This window comes from Leptopilina heterotoma, unplaced genomic scaffold, assembly GCF_015476425.1.
Source record: "Leptopilina heterotoma isolate Lh14 unplaced genomic scaffold, ASM1547642v1 Lhet_510, whole genome shotgun sequence".
In the NCBI taxonomy this organism is placed as follows: domain Eukaryota; kingdom Metazoa; phylum Arthropoda; class Insecta; order Hymenoptera; family Figitidae; genus Leptopilina; species Leptopilina heterotoma.
The window spans coordinates 807,442-832,094 of record NW_025111111.1 but is presented as its reverse complement, the minus strand read 5'-3'; the positions used below and the strand labels follow the sequence as shown (position 1 = coordinate 832,094).

The window sequence follows — 24,653 nt, the reverse complement described above, 5'->3', positions numbered from 1 at the left end:
TTAAATCCATCAAATCAATTTTTGTTTAGAGCTCTGTCCGTGTTGACGTGGAATGTCCCAATATAAAGCAATGAATATAATGACTAATTCATTCAGTGAATCATATGATTGACAAATAGATAAATGATTTTAATTTTATTTATTTATATATAAAAGTAGTTGTGGTGCCGGCTTTCGATGGGTTTTAGTTTCTACTAATACATTTAGCAGTGTGCCTACCAACCGCGAAAAAGTCAAAATTTAATTTTACTAGGAAAAAATAATAATTAGCTACACTGAAAGTCCTTTGGGTCAGCAGCAGACTTTCGATAGGCTGCTACTGACCATTTTGGAGGAACGCTACAGGACTATACTTTTGGGTTGCTGCGGTATAATTTTGGGCGCGTGACAGTCTAAAAGTTATTCAGCTGCAAACCAAAGGCGGCATCCCAACTACTTCGGTGAGCTGTTTACTAAAATTTTGGACTGTCACGCGCCCAAAATTGTACCGTAGCGCACCAAAACCATAGTGGAGCTGCTGTCACATACGTTGTTCCGCTATAGTCCCAAAGGTCTCTCAGTGTACCATTTACTATTTCATTACGAAAATATTACTATTTGAATCAGTGACTAACATTTTACTATAAAATTAGTTATTTTTAACTAATTCAAATTCAGAGAACAGTATTTGTCAATTTCTAGTACTTTATGCGTTTGTAGTACTTCATTTATTAAAAATTAATCCTAAATTTCCACCAATTTTTGAAGTCAAAGTAGAGTCTAAGGGCCGGTTTCACCAACAACGATTAAAAGTTAATCACTGATTAAATCCTTAACCGACAAATCATGAGCCTAATTGTAACTAATTGTATCGCAATTAGACCCTAGGTTACGACTGTCAAAACCTAAATAAAACCTATAATTATTGTAGGCTGTGAGTAGGGAAAAAAAAGGTATAAAAAAAACTATAAAAAAAGGTACAAATTTAGTACTAATTTTGATACTAAATCGTAATTTGTTTTAATTTTAATACCGAAATCAGCTCTAATTTAGAATCTTTTTTAACAAAGTAAATTTTAACTCGGGTCTGTTTAAATAAATATTACATAAATAAAAATTAAATTAAAAAGGGATTTCTTAAAAACTAGTAAATATAATAAAACTTTTTTAATTTGGTAAGAAAATTCCCGGTTTGGCATAAAATTACCAGCTTATTCCTGTTTTATTCGGTCAAATTAAATTCCCGGCTATTTCTCGGTTTTCCCGCGCGGTTAGTAAACATTCTGCTTTATATTAGGAGAAACTAAAACCCGTCGAAGACTGGTACGACAGCTAGTAATATAATATAACATATGAACTTAAAAAAGGGATTTTTCATCAAATGAGTCAATTTTTGTAGCTATATCTAGAAGTAAAATTAAAATAAACTTTTTACCATCTAAACTTTTACCAAATAGCATAGTGAAATTATCGTATCACATACTATAAAAAGAAAGGTACTAATTTAGTACCAATTTTGGCACTAAATCGTCATTTGGTTCTACTTTAATACCAAAAATCAGATCTAATTTAGAACCTTTTGTTTACAGTTTACAATTCTTGACATACTACGATATTATTTTTCTCATAAATCATTTATCATAATATATCTCCATTTTTATTATATATTTCTAAATTCTTTCAATTAAAGAATAATGAATGAATTAGATAAATAAATAATTCTGAATTGCAATATTTTGACGTCAAAATCTTAATCAGAGATCCCAAAAATTCTACAATTAAGCTTGACGGAAGATCAAATTTATAAATTGTAAAATACGAAAATAAGAGATAAATGTTGATCTCACCCAAGTCTACTTTAATAGTTTGCAATTTTTATTTTTATATATAAAATTATAGTAAACAGAAATTGTGGTTTAATTTTAAACTCTGCTATTAGAAAAGAGTAAATCGTTACCTTTAATTAAACACATTTTTTATGTACAGAAAAACAACTTATTTGTAAAATTTTTTGAAAAAACCAATTTTGTAAAATCTAAAATTTTTTATATTGAAACTATAATTTTTTGAATTCTACTACATGAACATTCTGCTTCAAATCTTGGTTTCAAGAAAAAATAAGTAGATAATGAAGATTACAAATTACAAGAAAGTACTTCTAAATAATTAAAATTAATAAAAAATTATTTCTAAAGTATTTAAACAGTTTTTAAGAATAATAAAAAAATTTTATAATGTGCGATTTGTTAAATCTAACATTTTAAAATCATTTCATACAGCATGCGCGCTGAATATTTACTGGATAGTCTTCTGCCTGAAGTCTGATAATGTCCTTTCCTTTTGTATTTTCTTTGACTACTCATATTTTCGATGTGTCTTAATTCCATTTTTAAATTTAATTGCTTTAATTAGATTTCAGCACAATTTAATAAAATTGTTCTTATAATAAATTAATTTTTCTATAACCGCAAAATAGAAGTTCAATTTAAAGGCGGATTTTCATGGAGTAATAAAATAGCAGCGACGATTGGCGACACTGTCGTCAACTTGTCGTAGCGACGACTAGCGTGGACCGGCGACACGATCAACTTGTCGCAGCGACGATTGGCGACATTGCAGCGGCGAATTGAAATTTGTTTTTGACATTTGTCTTTTTTAAATTTTGAAAATTCAAAAATTATGGATAATCGTAATATAAATGCATCAGATTATGAAGAGTGGTACAATAATTACTATCGACATTATTATGCACAATACGTAAATTGTTTATTACAAATGAATCAATATTATAATGAAATACATCGAAAAAGGAAAGCTGCTGCAGTAGCAGCTTTGTTTATTGCAACTAAAAAGAGGAAATATAAGAAGAAAAAATATTGGGTAGCTCCAATTTTCAAAATTCGAGAGCAAAGTGGATTTTTCAATGCGATTTTTCCCACACTGCAACTTGAAGATTTGAGATTCCATAATTACCTACGAATGTCAGCTGTACAATTGGAAAATTTGTTACAAATAATTGGTCCTGATCTTCATAAGCAATTCGTTGTGCGAGAGCCTATATCAGCAGCTCAACGCTTAGTCCTGACCTTAAGGTCTGTCTAAAAAATTATTTAAATTAATTAGAAGATTTCTCTATACAAACACACACACAAAATTATAAAAGAAGTTTCTAATTTATTCATCATTAAATATTAATTGAAACTTGCATTCAATTTTTAAAAATTATCTAAAATTAAAAAGAAACTTTTTAGAGATATTTTTATCATAAAAGATTAAAATTTGTTAGATAAAAGATAATTCAAAAACATTTATATAGGTTTCTTGCTTCTGGAGATTCAATAACATCAATGTCGTACCAATATTTAGTCGGTGTGACAACAGCAAGTAACATTATTTACGAGGTTTGCAGGGCAATTTGGAAAAATTTACAGCCAATTGTATTACCATCAAAGTATAATACTGAAAAATGGTTAAAAATTGCAGAAGAGTACGAAACAATGTGGAACTTCGTTCATTGCATTGGTGCACTCGATGGCAAACACATTGTTATTCAAGTACATTATATTATATTTTAACATTGTTTAATACATTAATTTTTTTAGATATGTTGCAAATAGATTATTGGATTGAACTTAAATTTTAATGTGCCCTTTAATTAAATAAGCTCGAAATTTTGCAGAATTTGTATATTTGCGCAAACTTTTTACTGATGTTATTAAATATAATGTGCAAATCAATTTACGGAACCCACACAGCACCGAAATTTTCCTAAAAATGTATTGAAGATTTATTTGTAAACTTCAAAGTATGTATTTGCAAAGTTTAGTGACAATTGTGTAAAGATTTAAATGTCCCACTTCAATAAATGTCTAACGTGAAACTTTCCTGAAAATTTAAATAAAATTTTCCTAAAAATCTATATACGTAAAAATCTATCGTAAAACTTGCCTGAATATTTAAATTTCATTCTCACAATATTGCGATAATATTGCCGCAAGCTTGCTGTAAGCTTACATAAAAATTTTATTTTTAACAAATAAGAACATTTTTGGAAACAAGCTTGAGGCAAAATTACCGCTATATTTCAGCAAGCTTCTTATGGTATAATATTTGAAGCTTGCTACAAGATTACGTGGTAGCTGGGTAAATTTTTAGGATAGTTTCGGTGCTGTGTAGGAAACCTTGGTGAAAAAATGATTTAATTTTTTCTTTTTGTTTAAAAGTTTTTATATACAGTATACTAATTGTTTATAATCTTGTATAGTGTCCAAGAAATGCTGGTTCATCGTACTATAATTACAAGGGTAGCCATAGCATTGTGTTTCTAGCTATGTGTACTGCATCCTACATTTGCACATACGTGGACATCGGTGCATATGGAAGAAGAAATGATGCAGGGATTTTTAATGATAGCTCTTTAAAAGAAAAAATTGATAATGGATCATTAAATATTCCCCCAGCTTCTAAAGTTTCTGAAGATGGACCGAGTTTATCTTATTGTATTCTTGGTGATGAGGCTTTTCCACTGAAAGTGAACCTTCTTAGACCCTATCCTGGCAAAGTCTTGAATACACAAGAGAGGCAAGTTTTTAATTATCGCCTGAGTCGTGCTAGAAGCACAATTGAAAACATGTTTGGCATCATAGCTAGTATGTGGAGGATTTTTCGGAAACCGATTTTATCAAATCCAGAACACGTGATAGAAATTATGCAAGCTGTAATATGCCTTCATAATTTGTTGAGACTCCAAGATTTAGAAGACGAAGATCTTAGAACGGCCTATGTTACCCAGGAGATGTGTGACAGAGAAGATGAAAATGGATTTCGTCCTGGATCTTGGAGAGACATAGTTGGAGACCAATCAGCATTTCGCGATATTCATCGCACTGGAAACAATTCAGTTACTCGTGAAGCATTTCGAATGCGTGAAAATTTTTGCGATTACTTCAGTAATGAAGGTTCCTTAGGATGGCAGTATGATTTCCTGTAAAACTTTTTCCCTTATTTTCGTTTTAAAATTTTTCAATTTTCGTATTGAAAATATAATTTAAGGATACAATTTTCTAATATTTATTTGTTAATTTGTTTGTTATGAAATTGATGTTAATTTTTAACCGTAAAGTTTTTCCCTTTCGTTTCGATTGAAAATTTTCCAATTTTCGTATTTAATAAAATTCTTTCAAAACATAATTTTTTAAATATTTACATGTATGTTACTATATACAGAAAAATAAAATCATTTTCAGTTAAATGCAGTTTATTTTAGTATCATTTTTATATTTTTGTTAAATTACAAATTACAGTTATGGTTTATGGCAATATAGGCTGCAATGAAACTAAAATGCGAGAAAGTAATAACAGTGAAAAGTAGTAATGAATTAATAATATTAATTAAGAATAAGAAATCAGTTAACTAGATAAAACCATTTATTAGTGTCATAATAAAAACTTATTTTTCTATTAAGAAAAACTTAAGGAAAAAAATGTAAGAAAAACTTTTCAAAAATGAACTGCTTATAAGTTAGTGGCGTTGTACAAAAGGCTGTAAATTTTAAACATTTTTTGATCAGCCAATTCTTTTGGCATATTTCGAAGTTTCTCTTCAACAATGCAACAAAAACCATCAATTTCATCTTTCTTCCTTGATACACATGAGTCTACAGGAGGTGGTGGAGTAGGAGGTGGTAGCATAGGAGGAAATTCAGGTGTTGGAATAGGAGTGGACAATGCTTCTACTATTTTATCTATAGCACTATCAGTCAATTCATGCCTTGATTTCTTACTACTCGGACCTTTAAAAAATGTATTATAAAAACTTTAAAATATTAATATTTATAATTAAATATTGTGCAACGAGTGGAGAACAAGAGCAATATCTCGCGACTTTAAAGATTGCTGCTCGAGCGAGCGCACCGAGAGCAAAAATCAAGAGAACGAAAATTGCTGTTCTCCACAAATTGCACTTAATACTTTTGTCCAACAACTGAAAAAGAAAAATTAGTTTTCATTTTTTTAATACTAATTATAACATTTTTATCCACTTATTACAACTAAACATATTAGTATAATTAATTTTTCAAAATTTTAATTTTTACTAATAAATTGTTCGTTTAGGTCAAAATTAGTTAGTTAGTCAGTTGGTTAGTTAGTAGATATGCTGGTTAGTAAGTTAGTTAAGTAATTAGTTAGTTAGTAACTACGTTAGTGAGTTAGTTAGTTAGATAATAGTTACTTACTTTGTAAGTTAGTTAGTTTATAAGTTAATAACTAAGTTAGTAAATTAGTTAGTTACTTACTTAGATAGTAAGTTAGTTAGTTAGTTTATAAGTTAGTAAATTAGTTAATAAGTTAGTTAGTAAATTAGTAAGTAAAGCAGGGCTCGGATCATCTTTAAGATTCAAAAATAGTCGCTTTAGTCGCATAAATTTACAGCAATAGTCACAAAAAGTGGCATGAAATCTTAGAAAAAACGACAAAAAGAAAACACGAAATTTTCAAAATTGTAAAAAATAAATGACATTTCTCAACAACGGATGCATTAATATCAAACAATGGGGAATAAAATTTGTAAAAAATTTAATAAAATTTTCCTCCAAAATTCAATTATTTTCAAACAATTAAAAAAATTCTCGCCAAAATTTCAATTATCTTTAGAAATAATAAAATTCTTCTTCAAAATTCAATTATCTTTAGAAATTATAAAATCCTTCGCCAAAATTCAATTATTTTCAATAGTAATAAAAATCCTTCTCCAAAATTCAATTATTTTCAGAAAATTTTGAAAATTCTCGTCAAAATTTCAATTATTTTTAGGAATAATAAAATTCTTCTTCAAAATTCAATTATTTTCAAAAATTTTAATAAAATTCTCGTCAAAATTTCAATTATCTTTAGAAATAATAAAATTCGTCTCTGAAATTCAATTATTTGCAAAAATTTTAATAAAATTCTTGTCAAAATTTCAATTATCTTTATAAATAATAAAATTCATCATAAAAATTCAATTATTCTTAATTTTTTAAAAATTTATCGTCAAAATTTTAATTATCTTCAGAAATTAAAAAAAAATTTAATTTCAGTGGCATTTTACTAAAAAAATCTCGAAAAAGTCGATTAGTCGCATTTTTTCACAAAAAGTCGAAAAAAGTTACATTTCCTTAGAAAAGTCGAAAAAAGTCGAAAAAGTCGTACAATCCGTGCCCTGCTAAAGTATAAAAATGGAGTACATACCAGCAGTTCTCAAATCCGCATCTGAAGTATTAGTAACTTCTGTATCAGAATTTTCATCTCCATCTGTATTGCTTACACTTTTCCTAAAAATAAAAGAGGTGTAAGCAAAAGTAACTTAAAAACAAAGTAAATTTTCTTAACACGGAAAAAATAAATTTAGCAGATTTTACGAAACTGTTACGGAGTCGCGGATACAGCTTTTTACGAAACTGAGTTTTGTAAAATGTAAGGAATATTTCCGGATAAACTTCAAAAATATTCAGTATAAACTACGAAGTTCTGTACTTTATCTTGAAACATTCCTTACATTTTATAAAACTCAGTTTCGTAAAAATCTGTATCCGCTACTCCGTAACAGTTTTGTAAAATCTGCTAAATTTATTTTTTCCGTGTAGCTACACGTGTAGCTCCCTAGGGAGCATTTACATTGGAGTAAGAGAGACAGATATACAATCTGTCTCTCTTACTCCAATAAAAAATTTTCCTTTCTGGAAATTTTTACCGAAGGTGTAAATGCTCCCTTATTTGTCTTTATTTATCTTACGCAGTATATCCCAAATCAACGCTGGAACAGAATTTCATTTGCTGGAAACACTGCCATTTGCAAGGTGCTTTCGCTGCAGAGCCACTCTTGCTTTTTTTCTCTCCACTTAAACACCTTTTAAAAGTGTCATGCAGGTTTTTCCACTTCTTTTTGGCTTCCTCTGCCGTATAATGTCCTGTAAAATAAAAAAAATATATTTTTGTATTGAAAATTAGTAGGTAAAATTAATCACAAGCGCTATGAATATCCCACAAAAATTCTTAGATAAAATAGTTACTTTAAACAATTATATATATATATATATATATATATATATATTAATGAAACTGCTTGGGAATTGAAAATTTGCAATAATCTAAAATAAAAATTATTATATTCTATGTAAAAATTCTTTATAATAAATAATGTAACTAATAATTTTTATGGGATATTCATCATGCGCCTCTTAAACTTCATAATTACCATTAAGAGCCTGTGATACTTCTACCCACAACTTCTCCTTGGTAATTTTTTTGCGAAGAGTTACTGGAAGTGTGCAATTCCATAAAGGTTCACGAGCATAAACCTCCGCAATGAGTATCTCTTCTGGACTCCGCAGAATATTCCGGCGTACACTCTCATCGGCAGCCACACTCCTTTCGACAGACACATCTCCATCGGCAGACACATCACCATCGGCAGACACATCTTCATCGGCAGACACAACTCCATTGCCAGACCCATCCCCGTTGATAGGCAAACCACCAGAACCATCATCAAGAAGACCACTGACAACATTACTTCCATTTTCATTTGTATTGTCTGCAGCTAAAAAAATATATAAAATATACTCAAAAACAATTTATTAACATAAAATTTATTTTTTATCAATTTTAATCAATTAAGTAATTAATTAAACATTTAATCATTAATCAATCATTTATTAGATTCATCATTTTTTTTAATAATAATGTTATTTATTTACAATTATATTTTTAAAATTAATTTTAGTAATTTTTTGTATATTTATGAATCTGTTATTCTTGTAGTACAATTTATTATTACACAATTAGATTTTTCTAAACATTTATTGTGATTTTCTATTTTTATGTATTTAAAACAAAAATGCTTTCCAGCGCTAAGTTTTAAATATTTAAAATTCTAATGATTTCGCGCGCTTTTTAGAGCCCGTGATAAGACTATGAAATTTTTTTTATCGTATAATCATACCTTTTGTTTAAATCAACCGTGGAAATTAAATTAATAAATTCTAATAAAAAATATATGTATACTTACGAGGACTTATATTATGAAAATAATTATCATTATCCACATAAATATTTGTGCATTGAAAAGTGCACGGATGATTACACACATCTAAAAATTTGACGCCCTCCTTACACACGACACAGATATATTCCGGATTTTCCTAAAATGATTTTTTTAAATTAATATACAATTTACGATAAATATCTTACTAACTAAAAACAAGAATCATAGTATTTAATAAATTTTTTGAAAATCTATAATAAAGAATTAATATAAAAATAATATAAAATTTGTTTAATTTTAATAAATTAATTGAATTAAATTTAAATTAAATTAATTTCATACTTACTTCGCTACTTTCCATTTTATTAATTTTTTTACAATAAAAATGTAAATTTTAACTGTGACTTAACCACTACAGGAAAACTGCGAAAAAACATTTGCAAAATGTTGTCGCTATGAAGCTCAATAAAACCAGCTTCATAGCGACCAATAGCGACCGTCGCTTATTCGCTATTTATGCTTGTCGCTACGAATTTTTCGCCCCATGAAATTTCGCCTTAAAACGTCAAATAAACAATCACGAAAAGACGTAAACATTTTCAATGCAGTATACTTCATAAAGTTCTTTAAAAATTTAAATAAATGTTTCTGAAATATATTCTTAAAATAATTTTTAATTTAATATAATTAATTTGTAATTATGCGTAAATAGATTTCAGTTTTTTATATACATTGTTCTCAAAATTTGGTTAAAATCTTTTATTAATAAGGAGTGTCAAACTGTTTTTAAGTAGAATAAATAACGCAAGAAATATAAATTAAAAATAAACTTTTTTTGAAATGTAAATTTTTAAAGGAAAGTTGTAGCGTCGATATTGAATTCGTTGCTTTAGATTTAAAAAAAATTATTTTAAGTTACTTGTAAATAAAAGCAATGATTTATTACTAAACAAAATTATTCAGAGAAACAAAACCAATTATATTTAAATTCAATATTTTACACCATGATATATATTTAATAAGATATGGCGATGAATTTTCAAACTCTGATAATAATTTTTAATTTTTTTTAATTTAAATTAACATAAAAATTAAATCCTCCTCCTCCTCCACCACCTTTTCTTCCTCCCTTATTCCAATTATTCCACCTTTTCTTATAACTTCTGTTATAATAAATTTTCCTTTTTCCATTTAAAGCATTAGCCTTGAATGACTCATCATCTGTGTCCATCCTCAAACCTACGAGAATAATAGTTTTAATGATTTGTAAAAAGCAGTTTTATAAAAGAGAAATTAAATACAAATTAAAAAAATTATTAAACATATATGCATAAAAATTATATCACTATGAAATAAAAGCAGTCAGAAATTTCGTTTGGTCAAAAAAGGTTATGACAACTAATGGTAAATGTATAAAAATTCAGAAATTAATATTTAACTCACTTTCGCCCTTCAATGATTTTAGTTCTTCTTCTAAACTTTCGTTTCTCTTCTTTTCCTCCTCTATCGACTTTTTTAATTCAGCGATTTCTTTTTCGACTGATGACATTATTAATTTTTTAAGTAAAATTTTTTAGTGCAACCAAGAAACAAAATGAATAGAAACCAATTTCAATCGATTATGCTCGAATAATCGAAAAGAGAAGAAAAACATAAAAATTAAAGAAGAAAGACAAATATAATATAATCTAACATTCGAAAAAATGTGCTAGACTGAATTTAAAAGGTTAACTAAAATCTGACTTGGAATTAATTAATTGACTTAATTAATTAAATTTGAAATATAAAAAACTCAATAGTTTGAAAAATATTATCAACTTTTATTTATATCTTCCAATGACTCTTTATTATTTACATAAAAATTAAAATGAATCGCTCCTGTTTTATTTTCTTTCTGCAAATTCCTTCTCTGTCTTCCATCTATAAAAATAGTACTTAATGTATGTAATCATAAAAAATAAAATTTTGCAGTATTTAATATTTCAGCATATTAAGAACTTCTGCATAAGAACTGGAATAAAAATTATAAAATGATTTTTTGTTATTAATTATATGGGTATTGACTCTTTTGAATCAAAATATAAAATAAAACAATAAAATAAATTTAATTAACATTTTATTCTTAAATTAAGTAATTTCAAATGGTAAAAGTTTAAATTTAAAGAGGCTTTATTGAAATATATATATAAGACAATAAAAAATAGAAGAAATGCTTAAAAAAAATTTATTATTAAGAATCGTCGATAGAAAAAATTTTTAAAATTTATGTTAATGACATGACAACTGGTAAGAATATTAATTTACGGACACAACAATATAAAATAAATAATTAATTATCTTTTACCTTTTAAGGCATTTATGTCTTTTTCAAATTGCTTCCCCTTATTAAATTCTTTCTCTATGTTTCGTTTTAATTCTAAAATTTCTTTCTCTTTCGACATAGTTTTTTTTTAACAATCTGAATATATATTTGATTGTCATTTAGTTATATTTACCATAAAAGGTATAAGTCAGAGAACAAAACAAAAAATATATAAACGATAATATTCTTTTGCCTTCATATTGTTTCTAAAATAATTATCTGTCATTGACGTCCATATTATGCAGATTTATTATTAAAAAATGAAACCAGTTGAAAAAAAAGCAGTAGAGGAAGAATAATTACAGTGATAGATTCACAAGGAAAAAGAGTAATCGGGACAGGAAACAAGAATTCAGAGAAAGTGGTAAAATTAGAACAAACAAATTATTTTAACTGTCAAATACTTTAAACAAAAATATCCTTTATTTTCATGTATATTGCTAATTTTTAAAATCAAATGTAGTTAAACTACATAATTTATGCACTAAATAATTAAAAAAAATATGCGTCACAAGAACAAAATCAATTTTTCAAAAATTGTTTCCACAACATTGCTTCATCTATTTAGGTTAATCCAATCATCCGAATTTCAAAAATGCCTTCAGAAGCTGTGGATAAGAAAAAAATAGATCCGATGAAAATAAAGGTAAAAAATTGATATTAGGATGAATTTTAAAACAACAATATAGATAAAAATAATCCATTCTTTACAATGACTAAAATTTTACATTTAATTAAAACGAAGACAACGATTTTCCAAAATACGCCAAAATACGCCAAAAATACCTAACTGACTAACTAACTGACAGACTGACAGACTAACTGACTAGCTCACTAACTAACTGATTAACTTGACTGAGTAGATGAGTAACTGACTGACTGAATAATTGATTACCTGAATAACTGACTAATTGACTAACTGACTTACTGACAATCTGACTAACTGACTAACTGACTGACTAGCTTACTAACTAACTAACTGACTAACTAACTGACTAACTAACTGACTAGCTCACTAACTAACTGACTAACTAAATAACTAACTGACTAACTGACTATCTCACTAACTGACTGACTAATTGATTAACTGACTTACTGACTTACTGACTAACTGAATAACTGACAAACTAACTGACTAGCTCACTAACTGACTAACTAACTGACTAACTGACTGACTAGATGACTAAATGACTAAATGACTAACTGACTAACTAACTGACTGACTATCTCACTAACTAATTAACTGACTAACTGACTAGCTCACTAACTAACTGTCTGACTATTTGACTAACTGACTTACTGACTAACTGAATAACTGACTAACTAACTGACTAACTGACTAACTGACTAACTGACTAACTGACTAACTGACTAACTGACTAACTGACTAACTGACTGACTAACTGAGTACCTTACGATTTACTGTGATTTTTAGTTGACAATATTTAATTAATTTTGTATTAATTTTTCAGTTGTCAAAAGCAGCAGATGGCACTATTCAACACTTTCAGGATTTTAACAACTCTGAAAAATTGGAAGATAAAAAACAGAGCAACAATTAAATACTCAACAAACTGCGCAACAACTATTTGGTCAACAATCACAAGAGGAACAAATAAATCAACAACAACAATTACAACTACAACTCCAACAACTTCAACAACAACAACATCAAGATTTTCAACAGCAACAACAGGATCTAAAACAAAAAATGCAACTTTTGGAACAAAAAGAAAGAGATTTTAAAGAGAGACAGCAGATTTTAGTCGAGAGACAAAGAGAAATGGATGATCGCGAATCGGATTTGAATCAAAGAGAGATGAAAATAGGCGAAAAAGAATGTGTATTAAATGGTAATATAAGAAACCTTCAGGAACAAAATCAACAAATTAAACATAAACAACGACAACTTCAGGATCAAGAACAAGAAATTAAACAAAAACAACAATCAATTCATAAGCAGCAGCAGGAAATCGAAAAACTACAACAACAATTACAAGAAAGAGAAAAAGAAGTAGATCAACAAGAACAAGACAATTTACAATCACACCCAAATTACAAGGAATTACACGAATTAAACTTACAAAACACACACTTGCAAGAACTCGTGGAACAGCACTCCAAATTCTTGCAAGAGTACACAAACAAACTTTCAACATTACAAAAACAATTACAACCACCTCAACAACAAAAAACAAAAAAAGAAAATTACGAAAATCAGGAAAACGAAATTGACCCAGAACTACTATGTCAGAATAAAAAAGAAAAGCAGCTTCAAAAACCGAATCAAGTAAGATACTATGCGATTTATATTTATTGTAAATGGAATTAGAGAAATTGAAATTAGGCTATCCAAATTTCTGGTTATCCTAGGATGTACGCAGGATATCCTAAATATAAACTCTAACATAAAAGGATATTTTCGGATATCCAACAGACATTCTAGTCGTATCCAGAAATTAGACTATTTCTGAGATATTCTTAGGACATTCACGTATATTTCCAAGACATTGGATAACTTAATTTCAATCTCTTCCTCTTAATAATTTAAACAAATTTTTTTCTCATGTAAAATTCAAATTTCAAAAAAATGTATATTTCGTTTATAGGTTTAAATGTGTGTATAAAAAGATTTGAAAATTTCAGCACAAAAAGCGAAAATATCATCAGGGACAGCAGATCCAAGGAACTTCCTTCAGCCAACAATATTAACCCGTTACATTAGCTCCATCTACATTTCCAGCCATATATCAACAGCAACTTCCTCAACAACCCTATCTCATCACCCAACCACACGTCCAGAGTTTTGTTCCACAAATACCATCTCCTATCAATTTATTTGTAAGCTTTTATTTCACTTCTTTAGACAATAAGCATTCACCTATAAATTAACACATATATATCCAAAGCACATGCACACAAAACTCATACATACATGTACTTACACACACACGCAGAATATACATTCATATATCATCTAACATACTGACTGACTGACTGACTGACTGACTGACTGACTGACTGACTGACTGACTAAATAACTAAATGACTGACTAGATGAGTAACTGACTAACTGATTGACTAGCTGACTAACTAACTAAAAGACTGACTAGATGAGTAACTGACTAACTGAATGAATGAATGACTGACTGACTGACTGACTGACTGACCAACTGATTAGCTGACTAATTGACTAACTGACTAATTGACTAATTGACTAACTGACTAACTGAATGAATGACTGACTGACCAACTGATTAGCTGACTAATTGACTAACTGACTAATTGACTAATTGACTAATTGACTAATTGACTAATTGACTAATTGACTAACTGACTAACTGACTAACTGAATGAATGACTGACTGACCAACTGATTAGCTGACTAATTGACTAACTGACTAATTGACTAATTGACTAATTGACTAACTGACTTACTGACTTACTGACTTACTGACTTACTGAATAACTGACTAACTAACTGACTAGCTCACTAACTGACTGACTGACTGACTGACTGACTGATTGACTAGCTGACTAACTTACTTAAAACACATGCACACAAAACTTATACATACATGTACTTACACATACGCAGAATACACATTCACATATCAACTAACAAATTTACACGAAATTCAATTACACTTATATTTATACATACACACAAATCAATTACACATATAAAGTAACACGTGTATACAAGACTCATACACATAAAATACATTTACATATAAAGTTACACATATACATAAAACTCGTACATCATTATTATTAGTAATAACATCTTAAATCTGTTTTTTAGAATAGTCGACCTTATCCATTGTTCAGCAATTTGCCATGGACTCAAAACTGATCAATTGTTGAATTTAAATTTTTAATTTCTTTTAATAAATATTGATTACATAATTTAATTATCTTATATTATTCGTTAAATTTATTTTTTGTATTGAAAATGTTATTGTTTGTAAAAATAAATGAATATTTAACTTTTGTCCTATTTTGTTGGCAGCCAAACTACAGTAAGTAGAATATGTTCTTTTAACAACACACTTAGAAGAAAGTTTATTTAAAACAACCAAATTTTGGTTGAATCAACCAAATAAATGCAGTGCTATACATTTTGTTGAATGTTGACATATTTCAACCAAATTTATTAATTAAATGTTTTTATTTGCATGAACCAAACACTTTATTGCACTCAACAATATTTTTGTTTTCTTAAACCTAATATTTCGTTCTATACAAGCAAAAATTTATTTGAATAAAATAATATATTTTTTAAAATTATTCAATCGGTTTAACTACATATATTATATTTCTCTGATTAAAAATCTTCTAGTTTTTTAATTTTAACTTATTATTTTATTTTATTATACATGTTACAAATTAATTTATATTAATTTATAACAAGCAATATAAATAAAGTAATTCTGATATTTATTTATTTTGCTAGAAAATAACTTGTTTGTATTAATGATGCTTTTTAATGCTTAATAATAATAATTGCAAAAAATGTGAAAAACATTTTCTTTTTTATCTACTTTATTAAAAATTATGCCAAAAACGACATAAATAATTCAAGGTGCCTTGCAAAAAAAGCAAACCCTGTTTTCAAAACGAATCTTGACTGCTATACTTTGCTTTGCTTTGCTTTGCTTTGCTGATCTGTACTTTGCTTTGCTAATCGATTCTGAAATGATTCGATCAAAGTACAGTATACGCTCGAATGTGTATTTAGAAAGACTTTCTTTCTCTGTAGTTATTATGCTAGGAATTGTTGATTCAGTAATAATGTAATTGATTGATTTAATCAAAAAATTCAAATTTCAGTGCTGAATAAAGATGTTTGCAAAAATTATGCAATAGTCTGTGCTGCTTTTCTGTCATGAAAAATAATTGACTTAGTATAGCATTGTTGTATATTCTTTTAGCTACAAAATAAAGATGCTTTTGAAAATAGGACTTTATTCTCATTGCAGACTTTTAAATTGCAAACTTTTTGAGTAGAGCCAATGCTAGATTGATTATGCACTGTAAAAATTTTGCAAAATATTTTGATTTTCTTTATTTGAAATGATTAACTAAAAAAAATTGCTAATATCAAAATATGTATTGTTTGCTGAAAATATTTATAGAAATTATTGTGCGTAACCGAATTTTGATTTGTATTTTATTATGTATCTTCGCCAAATACATTTGTAGAATTTATGATAAAAATAATTCTTGTCTAAAATTGTACAAAAATTAGTAAAACGTCTTGGAAAAAATTCAAAAAAGATTCTTCAAGTACTTGACTTGCCGTAAAACTCAAATATATCAATCCACTTTCCGGTTCCGATTATATTTCTCTTTGTAAAAATTTTAATTTAGTATCTCAAGCTGAATACCAATACACTTAATCTGTAACATAATTAATCTCATGTACTTACTCTTAGAATTTGTTGCAGATTTACATAATACATCACAAAAGAACTTTTAAAAAATAATATTAAAATACATTATTTTCAGTAGAATAATCCTTGGTACTAATTATTTATTTACTTCAATCTTACATGGGTTTAAAAGAAACCCTTTTGTTCAAAAGTAGTAAATTAATTTTTTTATTATAATAGATCATTAAAAAATTATTAATGTTAATCTTTATTAAATTAGTAGGTTAAGTTACATATACCTAAGTTTTAATAACCTAGGTTTGAATTTTTTTCCTTAATATAAACTCCAAGATTTAATTTTTCAAACAGCAAAGAAGAAAGAAGAAATCAAATTTGATTGTAGCATACTTACTTAGAATACTGTACACGATTTATTTCAGAAGAATGTGTCCATTTTCTTTTCTTGTATTTCGGACCACGAACCAGCACATTATAAAAAATGAAAAAGAATTCTATCAAATTTCTTAAAATATTTGTTGTCTTCCGGGAATTTGGATATCCATGATATTTTATTGCATGGATATCCCTAGGTCGTCCAAAAAAGATATTTTATCCGCTCGAAGTCGTTTGAATATACCATGAATAAAATCCGGTAATATAAATGACACCATTTGCCAGTATTGATAATTTGCAGAAAATAATAACAATAATTATATTTTTTAATTAATTAACTAATTCATTTATAATATTTATATGGCTTACTTCCTTAAATTAAATGCAATATTATAAATATTTGAAGAATTCTTACCACACGTGGGAATCGATACCTCAACCTCACGCACCAAAGCCAAATACTTTGGTCACTCTGCTACGCTGAAGACGTGAAGTTGTAAAAGCGAAATTATTCTTTTAAATTGCACTACTGTCCGATAATCTACCATTATTGGTCCATGCTACGTTACATTTCTGGCAATAGTAATTTATTATCAAAGATACAAATTTTATTGGCAGCAATTATTATGTGCCAATAACGATATAAAATTCTTGCCACTACTGAAAATTATATTCCGGCATTACAGATTTAACAACTTTGCCGTAAACGCGATATTACTGTGCCAAGATTTGGACCAATCTTGAAAAATTAAATTATCTGACAATCGACACAGCTTTATAAGGGGCATTTTGAATATTAATACTGGTCCAGTAATTTTTGCCATTTTTAGGCAAATTTTTGCAGTCTTGTCATTTGATATAAATTGTTGCTGTAAAGGTATGTAAATTAATAAAAATCATGTAAAAAAGGATTTTATTTAAAAAGTTTCTGTTTTAAAAAATAATATAAATAAATATATATATAAATATATGAACGCTATTGCTGATTAACTTAATATATTGATTCATTATAAAATAATTTCTTCATTATATGTTGCAATTTATTGTTATACATGTACGATAAAAAAATTTAAAAAATTAGTTTTATTTATACTTTTAAAAACCGTCTGTATTTCACTTCAATTTTTTTTAACAATAATATTGTAACTCTGAGTACAAAAGTTAATGCGTAATGATGATAGAAATAATAAATAATCAAACAAAAAAATGTTTTTTACTTTTACTTTACTTTTTTTACTTTTATACGATACAAAGTTAAAAAGTATCATGCTTACTATCAATGCTTCTTTTATTTTATGAGATACAAAATAATAATAAGAAAAATTTATTCAACAGTCAAAAATGGGAAGCAAGACTTCAAATTATTATTATCATCGAAATATTCTTTAATTCTTTTACATTTATTTATAATCATATTGTAAATATAAATAAAAATAATAAAGCGATATTGCTTTCAGAATTTTAGTACCATATTTTTCTTAGTGTACATTTTTATTAAATATCCTATTTTATATCTAATCTTATGTTCAGAAAGCTTTCTATGATAAATATTTATGAATAAGTATTTCTTCACGACAATTTTATTGTATAATTATTATAGATTTAATAAAGAATCAATAAATAAAATGTTTTTGCACAAAATTTACTGTTTCAGTTTTACTTTTACGTCAAACATTTATAAAGAATCATTTTCTATAAAATAATATATTTGTCTCTGGTAATAACACAAAATCATTTTTCTCGCAATTTCTTTTTGACATAAAATAGTAATTCGTACAAATTTCTTAGTAAAAACAAATACAGAATTGATAAAAAATATATTCCACATGTAAATTTGCATGGAATTCTGCCTGTAATTTATACGGTAAACATTTGTGAAATTCGGGTTCAATTTTCTATACGAACTCCGGACTTTTTCTGAATGGTATTACTTTCATATATTTGTTGAAATTTCTATCCAATTTCTACAACAATTTTCGAAAAATTTAATAAAAAATTTCTTCAGTAATTAGCACGAATATTGTATAACATTCGTTTGAAAATGTGGTTGAAATTTTTTAGACAAGTATCACGTAAAGAGTTTGTATTGAATGTCCAGCGCAATTTTTAAAAAATTTCGTCAATAATTCGCACGAATATTGTACAAAATACGTTTAGAAAAGTAGGCAAATTTAATAGGAAATATTTTCAGCAAAAATTACGTGCGTAATTCCTTTCAGAAAACGTCCAGAATTCGTACAGCAAATTTGACAAATAGAATTATTTTTCATTCATTATTCTTGTTTTCAATGTGGTTTTATCGAATTACTAAAAGAATTTTCATTTTACTTCAAGAATATACTAATTGTCATCTACAAATAATGCAAAAATAATTAATCTATAATTTATTCATAAATAAATTGTCAATTTTAATGTCAAAAATCATGGCGATTGTCATTTTACCTCACGACAAATGTCAAACATTTTATTTCAATAAAATAATATTTAGGAGTAAATTTTTGCCCAAAACTAGTCAGGGATCAATGCATCTACATGTTAGCTAACATCTTCTAAAATATCTTCGAAAATTATTTTGTATTCTTTGAGAAATCCAGTGGGAATTATTACACGTATTCATTGAAGTTGGCTGTTTCCACATGGCCTTAAGTATAAAGATGGGGTTCCAAAGAGAAAAATGTTTAGTTTTTATGTACGAACTTACTGCAATATGTTTAAAAATTATATGCAAGCTTTACAAGTAAAAAATAATCACATTGGTTTTTAGAGGCCAAAAGTGAATATTTCTCTGCCTGATATTTTTTAAATAATTAATAGACAATGTAAAACAAACATTAATTTAATTTTTATAATTCTTAAATTTAAAAATTTTTATTAGTTCCAATGTTTAAATGTTTTTTTTGCCCATTTGAAAAAATCTTTTTTATCAAAAACAAGTATTAAAATACATTTTCTTCGTTAACAGACAAGTGAAATATTTTGATTTTCTTAAAATAAAAATAGATTTTTTATATGGGAGAAAAATAACTAAATTTTCTATTGTTTAAATAATGTTAATTTTTTTATGGCAAAATTAAACATTTTCAAATAATTATTTTCTATAAACTCTCGTTCGGTTCTATTTCAACTTATTTGTTTTTATTTATTTGATTTAAGAAAATATTTACTTGATATAAAAGTTTTAATTTGTAGTATCAAATAAATAGTTATTTGTAGCAAATTCGAATTATTTAAGTCAAATGAATTGAACAAATGAACAAAAATTGCTTTGATGAATTTAAACGTTTTAGGGTTTAAAAGATTTCTACATTCATGTACTTTAAGGTGACGATGGGCATTTTTTGCAAATTTTTATTTCCGATGCCAATAGAGCTGTCAAAAGTCAAAAGGTCCAAAAATCTCAAAATACTTTTATGAATTAAAAGCAAAAAACGGGGTAAATTATTTTGTAACTCATTCTTTAACAGTTTTTAGGGTCCCCGAATATAAATCTAAAGTTTTTTTTTTAAATTCAAAATGACGGATCCAATATGGCAGACAAAATTCAAATTTTATCAGAATTGATTAAAACTTGTTACTCGGTGGTCTTTAGGGTCGCTGATTACGAATCTAAAGTCACTTTTTAGAAATTCAAAATGGCGGATCCAATATGGCGGAAAAAATTTTCAAATTTGATCCGATTCCCTTAAAACGTGTTACTCGGAAGCTTATGGGGCCACAGATTACAAATATGAAATCACTTTTTAGAAATTAAAAATGATGAATCCAATATGGTGGACAAATTTTTATATTTTATCAGATTTAATTAAACAGTGTTACTCGGGAGTTTTTAGCGTATCTGATTACGAATTTGAAGTTACTTTTAAGAAATTCTAGCTTCATACTGTTCTGTAATGTAAACAATTTGTTATTATTACAAACTTTAAGGGGTTAAACCACTCTAGAGCGTCAAAAAGAGGTTCTTATTTCAACATTTTTTTAAAGAAAAGTTTAAAAGTAATGAAAAATATGTTTACATATCTCTATCAGGTACACTTTAGAGAGAAAAAAATATACTTTATAAATTTTTTTTTGTTTAAAAACAGCAGATGTACATGTACGTGATGGAAACCATTTGTAAAAAGAATTCCTTCGCGGTCGGAAAGGTTTTTGATACAATTTTCATCCTAGAACAGAAAACAAATTTTTTTCCATTTTTACATCTCAAAAGCTAGAGAAAGACGTAGGGGATTTCTTTAAAATCGATTTTTGCCAAAATGGTGAACATTTTATGGAAAAACTGAGTTTTTAACTGAAAAAAATTGGCACTAAATTGTTTATAACTAAAAAAATATGCAACATAAAAAGATCCCCTACGTCTTTCTCTAGCTTTTGAGATGTAAAAATAGAAAAAAATTTGTTTTCGGTTCTAGGATGAAAATTGTACCAAAAACCTTTCCGGCCGCGAAGGAATTCTTTTTACAAAGGGTTTCCATCACGTACATGTACATCTACTGTTTTTAAACAAAAAAAAACTTATAAAGTATATTGTTTTCTCTTTAAAGTGTACCTGATAGAGATATGTAAACATCTTTTTCATTATTTTTAAACTTTTCTTTAAAAAAAATGTTGAAATTAGAACCTCTTTTTGACGCTCTAGAGTGGTTTAACCCCTTAAGCGAAATGTATCAAAATTGGACATTTTTTTCAGTCATATGGGATCCGCTATTTTCAATTTTTAAATTGTGATTTCAGATTCGTAATCAGATACCTTAAAAACCCCCGAGTAACACGTTTTAATTATATCTGATCAAATTAAAAAAAATTTCCACCATATTGGATCCCCCATTTTTATTTCTAAAAAGTGATTTCATATTTGTAATCTGTGGCCCCATAAGCTTCCGAGTAACACGTTTTAAGGAAATCGGATCAAATTTGAAAATTTTTTCCGCCATATTAGATCAGTATCTTAAATCCCATCTTCTACATGAATGTAGAAATCTTTTAAGCCCTAGAATGTTTAAATCCATCAAAGCAATTTTTGTTTAGAGCTCAGTCCGTGTTGACGTGGAATTTCCCTTATTTATATCAAATATGCAATTATTTTTCATAATTAATTATTTTAATTTAGACCAATATCCCTTTAATTGCGTCAAATAATTATTTATGTAGTCCTAATACTAAATTTATAATAAATAAATTATTGTTCTTCTATTTGCATACGTAAAAGTATTAGCACACTAAAAAAACTATTTCATTAAAATAATTTTTTTTATCTATAGGGGAGACTGGGGCGAAAAGTTAAACTGCCAAAACCGTTAAAATTCATTATCTTTCGAACGAAAATAGTTAAAGCATTGCAATTTTAATTATCGAAGGGTGTTATCACCCTAAATAAATGTCCGGAGTTGTGTGCAATTCTGTTTATTTTTGTGGTGTCAATATTAAAAGTTTTTTTTCAACCTACTTTTGAAAATTTGTTCGAAAAAGAATATATCAACTTTTAAGTATATTTTTTGCATTTTTTCTCACCGCGATTTTTTTACTTCATTATTTGGGTCCCCTGAAGAGATACCTACATGTATTTTCTAAATATCTTTAGTCAGATTTTTTATATTTGTTGTTAAAGCCAAAAACGCACCCTGGGGCGAAAAGTTAAATAATGGGTGGGGCGAAAAGTTCAATGTATTTTTACATGTTGTTAAAAATTTTTTTTTATTTTTCGTTTTTTTGAGTTTATTTGTTTAAACATTATTTATTTGACATTTGGCAAGTACTCTATCAAAAAATAAGCCGGTTCACGTGAAATAAACCAAAAAATTTTTTTTTTTTGAAATTTCAATTTTTTAACTTTACAACTATTCTAAAGCTTTTGTTAAATAAACAAAGATCTTTTATTTACTAAATTACTTGTTTACGTATACTTTAACTTATCTACTATTTATCACCTATCAGAAAATAGTTTTAGTAGGCTAAAAATAGAATTTAACTTTTCGCCCCAGCATGGGGCGAAAAGTTAAAAAAAACAAAATTTTCAAAAAAGGAGAAAACATGTATTTTTTGCGAAAATATCAGGAACTTTTTTATTGAAAGTTGTAGAGGACAAGTTGCCCTACAATATTGATATACAAATATTTGCATCTAAGCGGCTTATATTGCCAAAAAAAATCATTTATGCAAAATTTAACTTTTCGCCCCAGTCTCCCCTATATTTATTTAATTCAAATAACTTGAATTATGCGAATATACGAAACTTTTTTCTTAGAAAATGCAGGTTGGCAAACTTAGACCAAAATAATTTAAAAAATTTGAAACAATCTTATAAACCCCTTCGCTGTTTGGAAAAATAATAATCATATGATTGGCCCAAAATGTTCAGCAAAATCTGTTAGATGAATTTTTATGAAACTTAGTATACAAGGGATTTTGGGGTCGCTGAATATAAATATTACGTCAAAAAAAATTCAAAATGGTGGATCCAATATGTCGGACAAATTTTTTAAATTTTAAACAGATATTATAGAAAAAACAAAGAACAGAAAGTGTAATGTAAAACCTTTGCAGTCTCCACGCGGCACATTCTGGGGTCATGATTTGTTTTATCAGCTAATGTAAAGGATATAGAATAGAGTACAAAATTTGATAAAAATCAGGATGAGTTAAAAAAATTACGTCCCTCATTTTGAATTCATAATTTTTTATTTTGAAAAACAAATTTAAATTCAGCGACCCAAAATATCCCTAGATACTGAAATTGATAAAAATCGGGATGAATTAAAAAAATTACGTCCCTCATTTTCAATTCATAATTTTTTATTTTGAAAGACAAATTTCAATTTAGCTACCCGAAAAACCCCTAGATACTGAAATTAATAAAAATCCAAATGAATTTCAAAAAGTATGTCCGCCAATTTGGATCCTGCATTTTGAAGTTTTAAAAATGATGGTCAAACTCGAATTCAGCGTCCTGAAAAACCCTTAGGTACTGAAATTGATAAAAATCCAAATGAATTTCAAAAATGATGTCCGCTATTTTGAATTTTTTAAAATTAAGGTCAAATTCGAATTCACCGACTCCAAAAACCCTCATACACTAAATGTGACTTAAATTAAAAATAAATTTTCATAAATTTTACTTGTTTTTAAATTGTTATATTGTTTAAAAATAATAAATAATAATTTATTTATTACTTAATTTAGGATCATTGCAATCAATAGTGTGTTAATAATGATATAAAACAATTTATTTTATAATTTACATACAAAATTGCATTTATTTTGCGCTAAAAAGTTTACTACCCAACGGTCGTTAACAGACAACGGGTTAACAGAAAAATAATTTTTAAAATTCAAACATATTTTTTTACTAAATTTTCTTGAAATATCTACATCATATCATGTTTTATATTTTTGTAGGGTAGTTTTTTGTCCAAAAAAATTATTTCAAATTGAATTTTTTGTATATAACTTTGCCGACTTGCAATTTCTGAGAAAAAATTACACGTAAGTGTTTACAAGTAATTCCCATTCTGTAGAAAATAAC

The 24,653-nt window shown here is 27.2% G+C and overlaps 2 protein-coding genes across 7 annotated transcripts in view; both read left to right on the top strand.

The window, feature by feature from the left end:
• LOC122507833 overlaps positions 1 to 24,653 on the top strand; it is a 701,895-nt gene that overhangs the window by 422,106 nt on the left and 255,136 nt on the right. The window lies entirely within an intron of this gene.
• On the top strand, positions 12,701 to 14,293 carry LOC122507834 (putative uncharacterized protein DDB_G0271606). Its single transcript, XM_043620766.1, has 2 exons — positions 12,701 to 13,656; positions 14,013 to 14,293. The coding sequence occupies exons 1-2, from the start codon at positions 13,078 to 13,080 to the stop codon at positions 14,076 to 14,078; spliced, it is 645 nt and encodes a 214-aa protein (XP_043476701.1). The 5' UTR covers positions 12,701 to 13,077; the 3' UTR covers positions 14,079 to 14,293.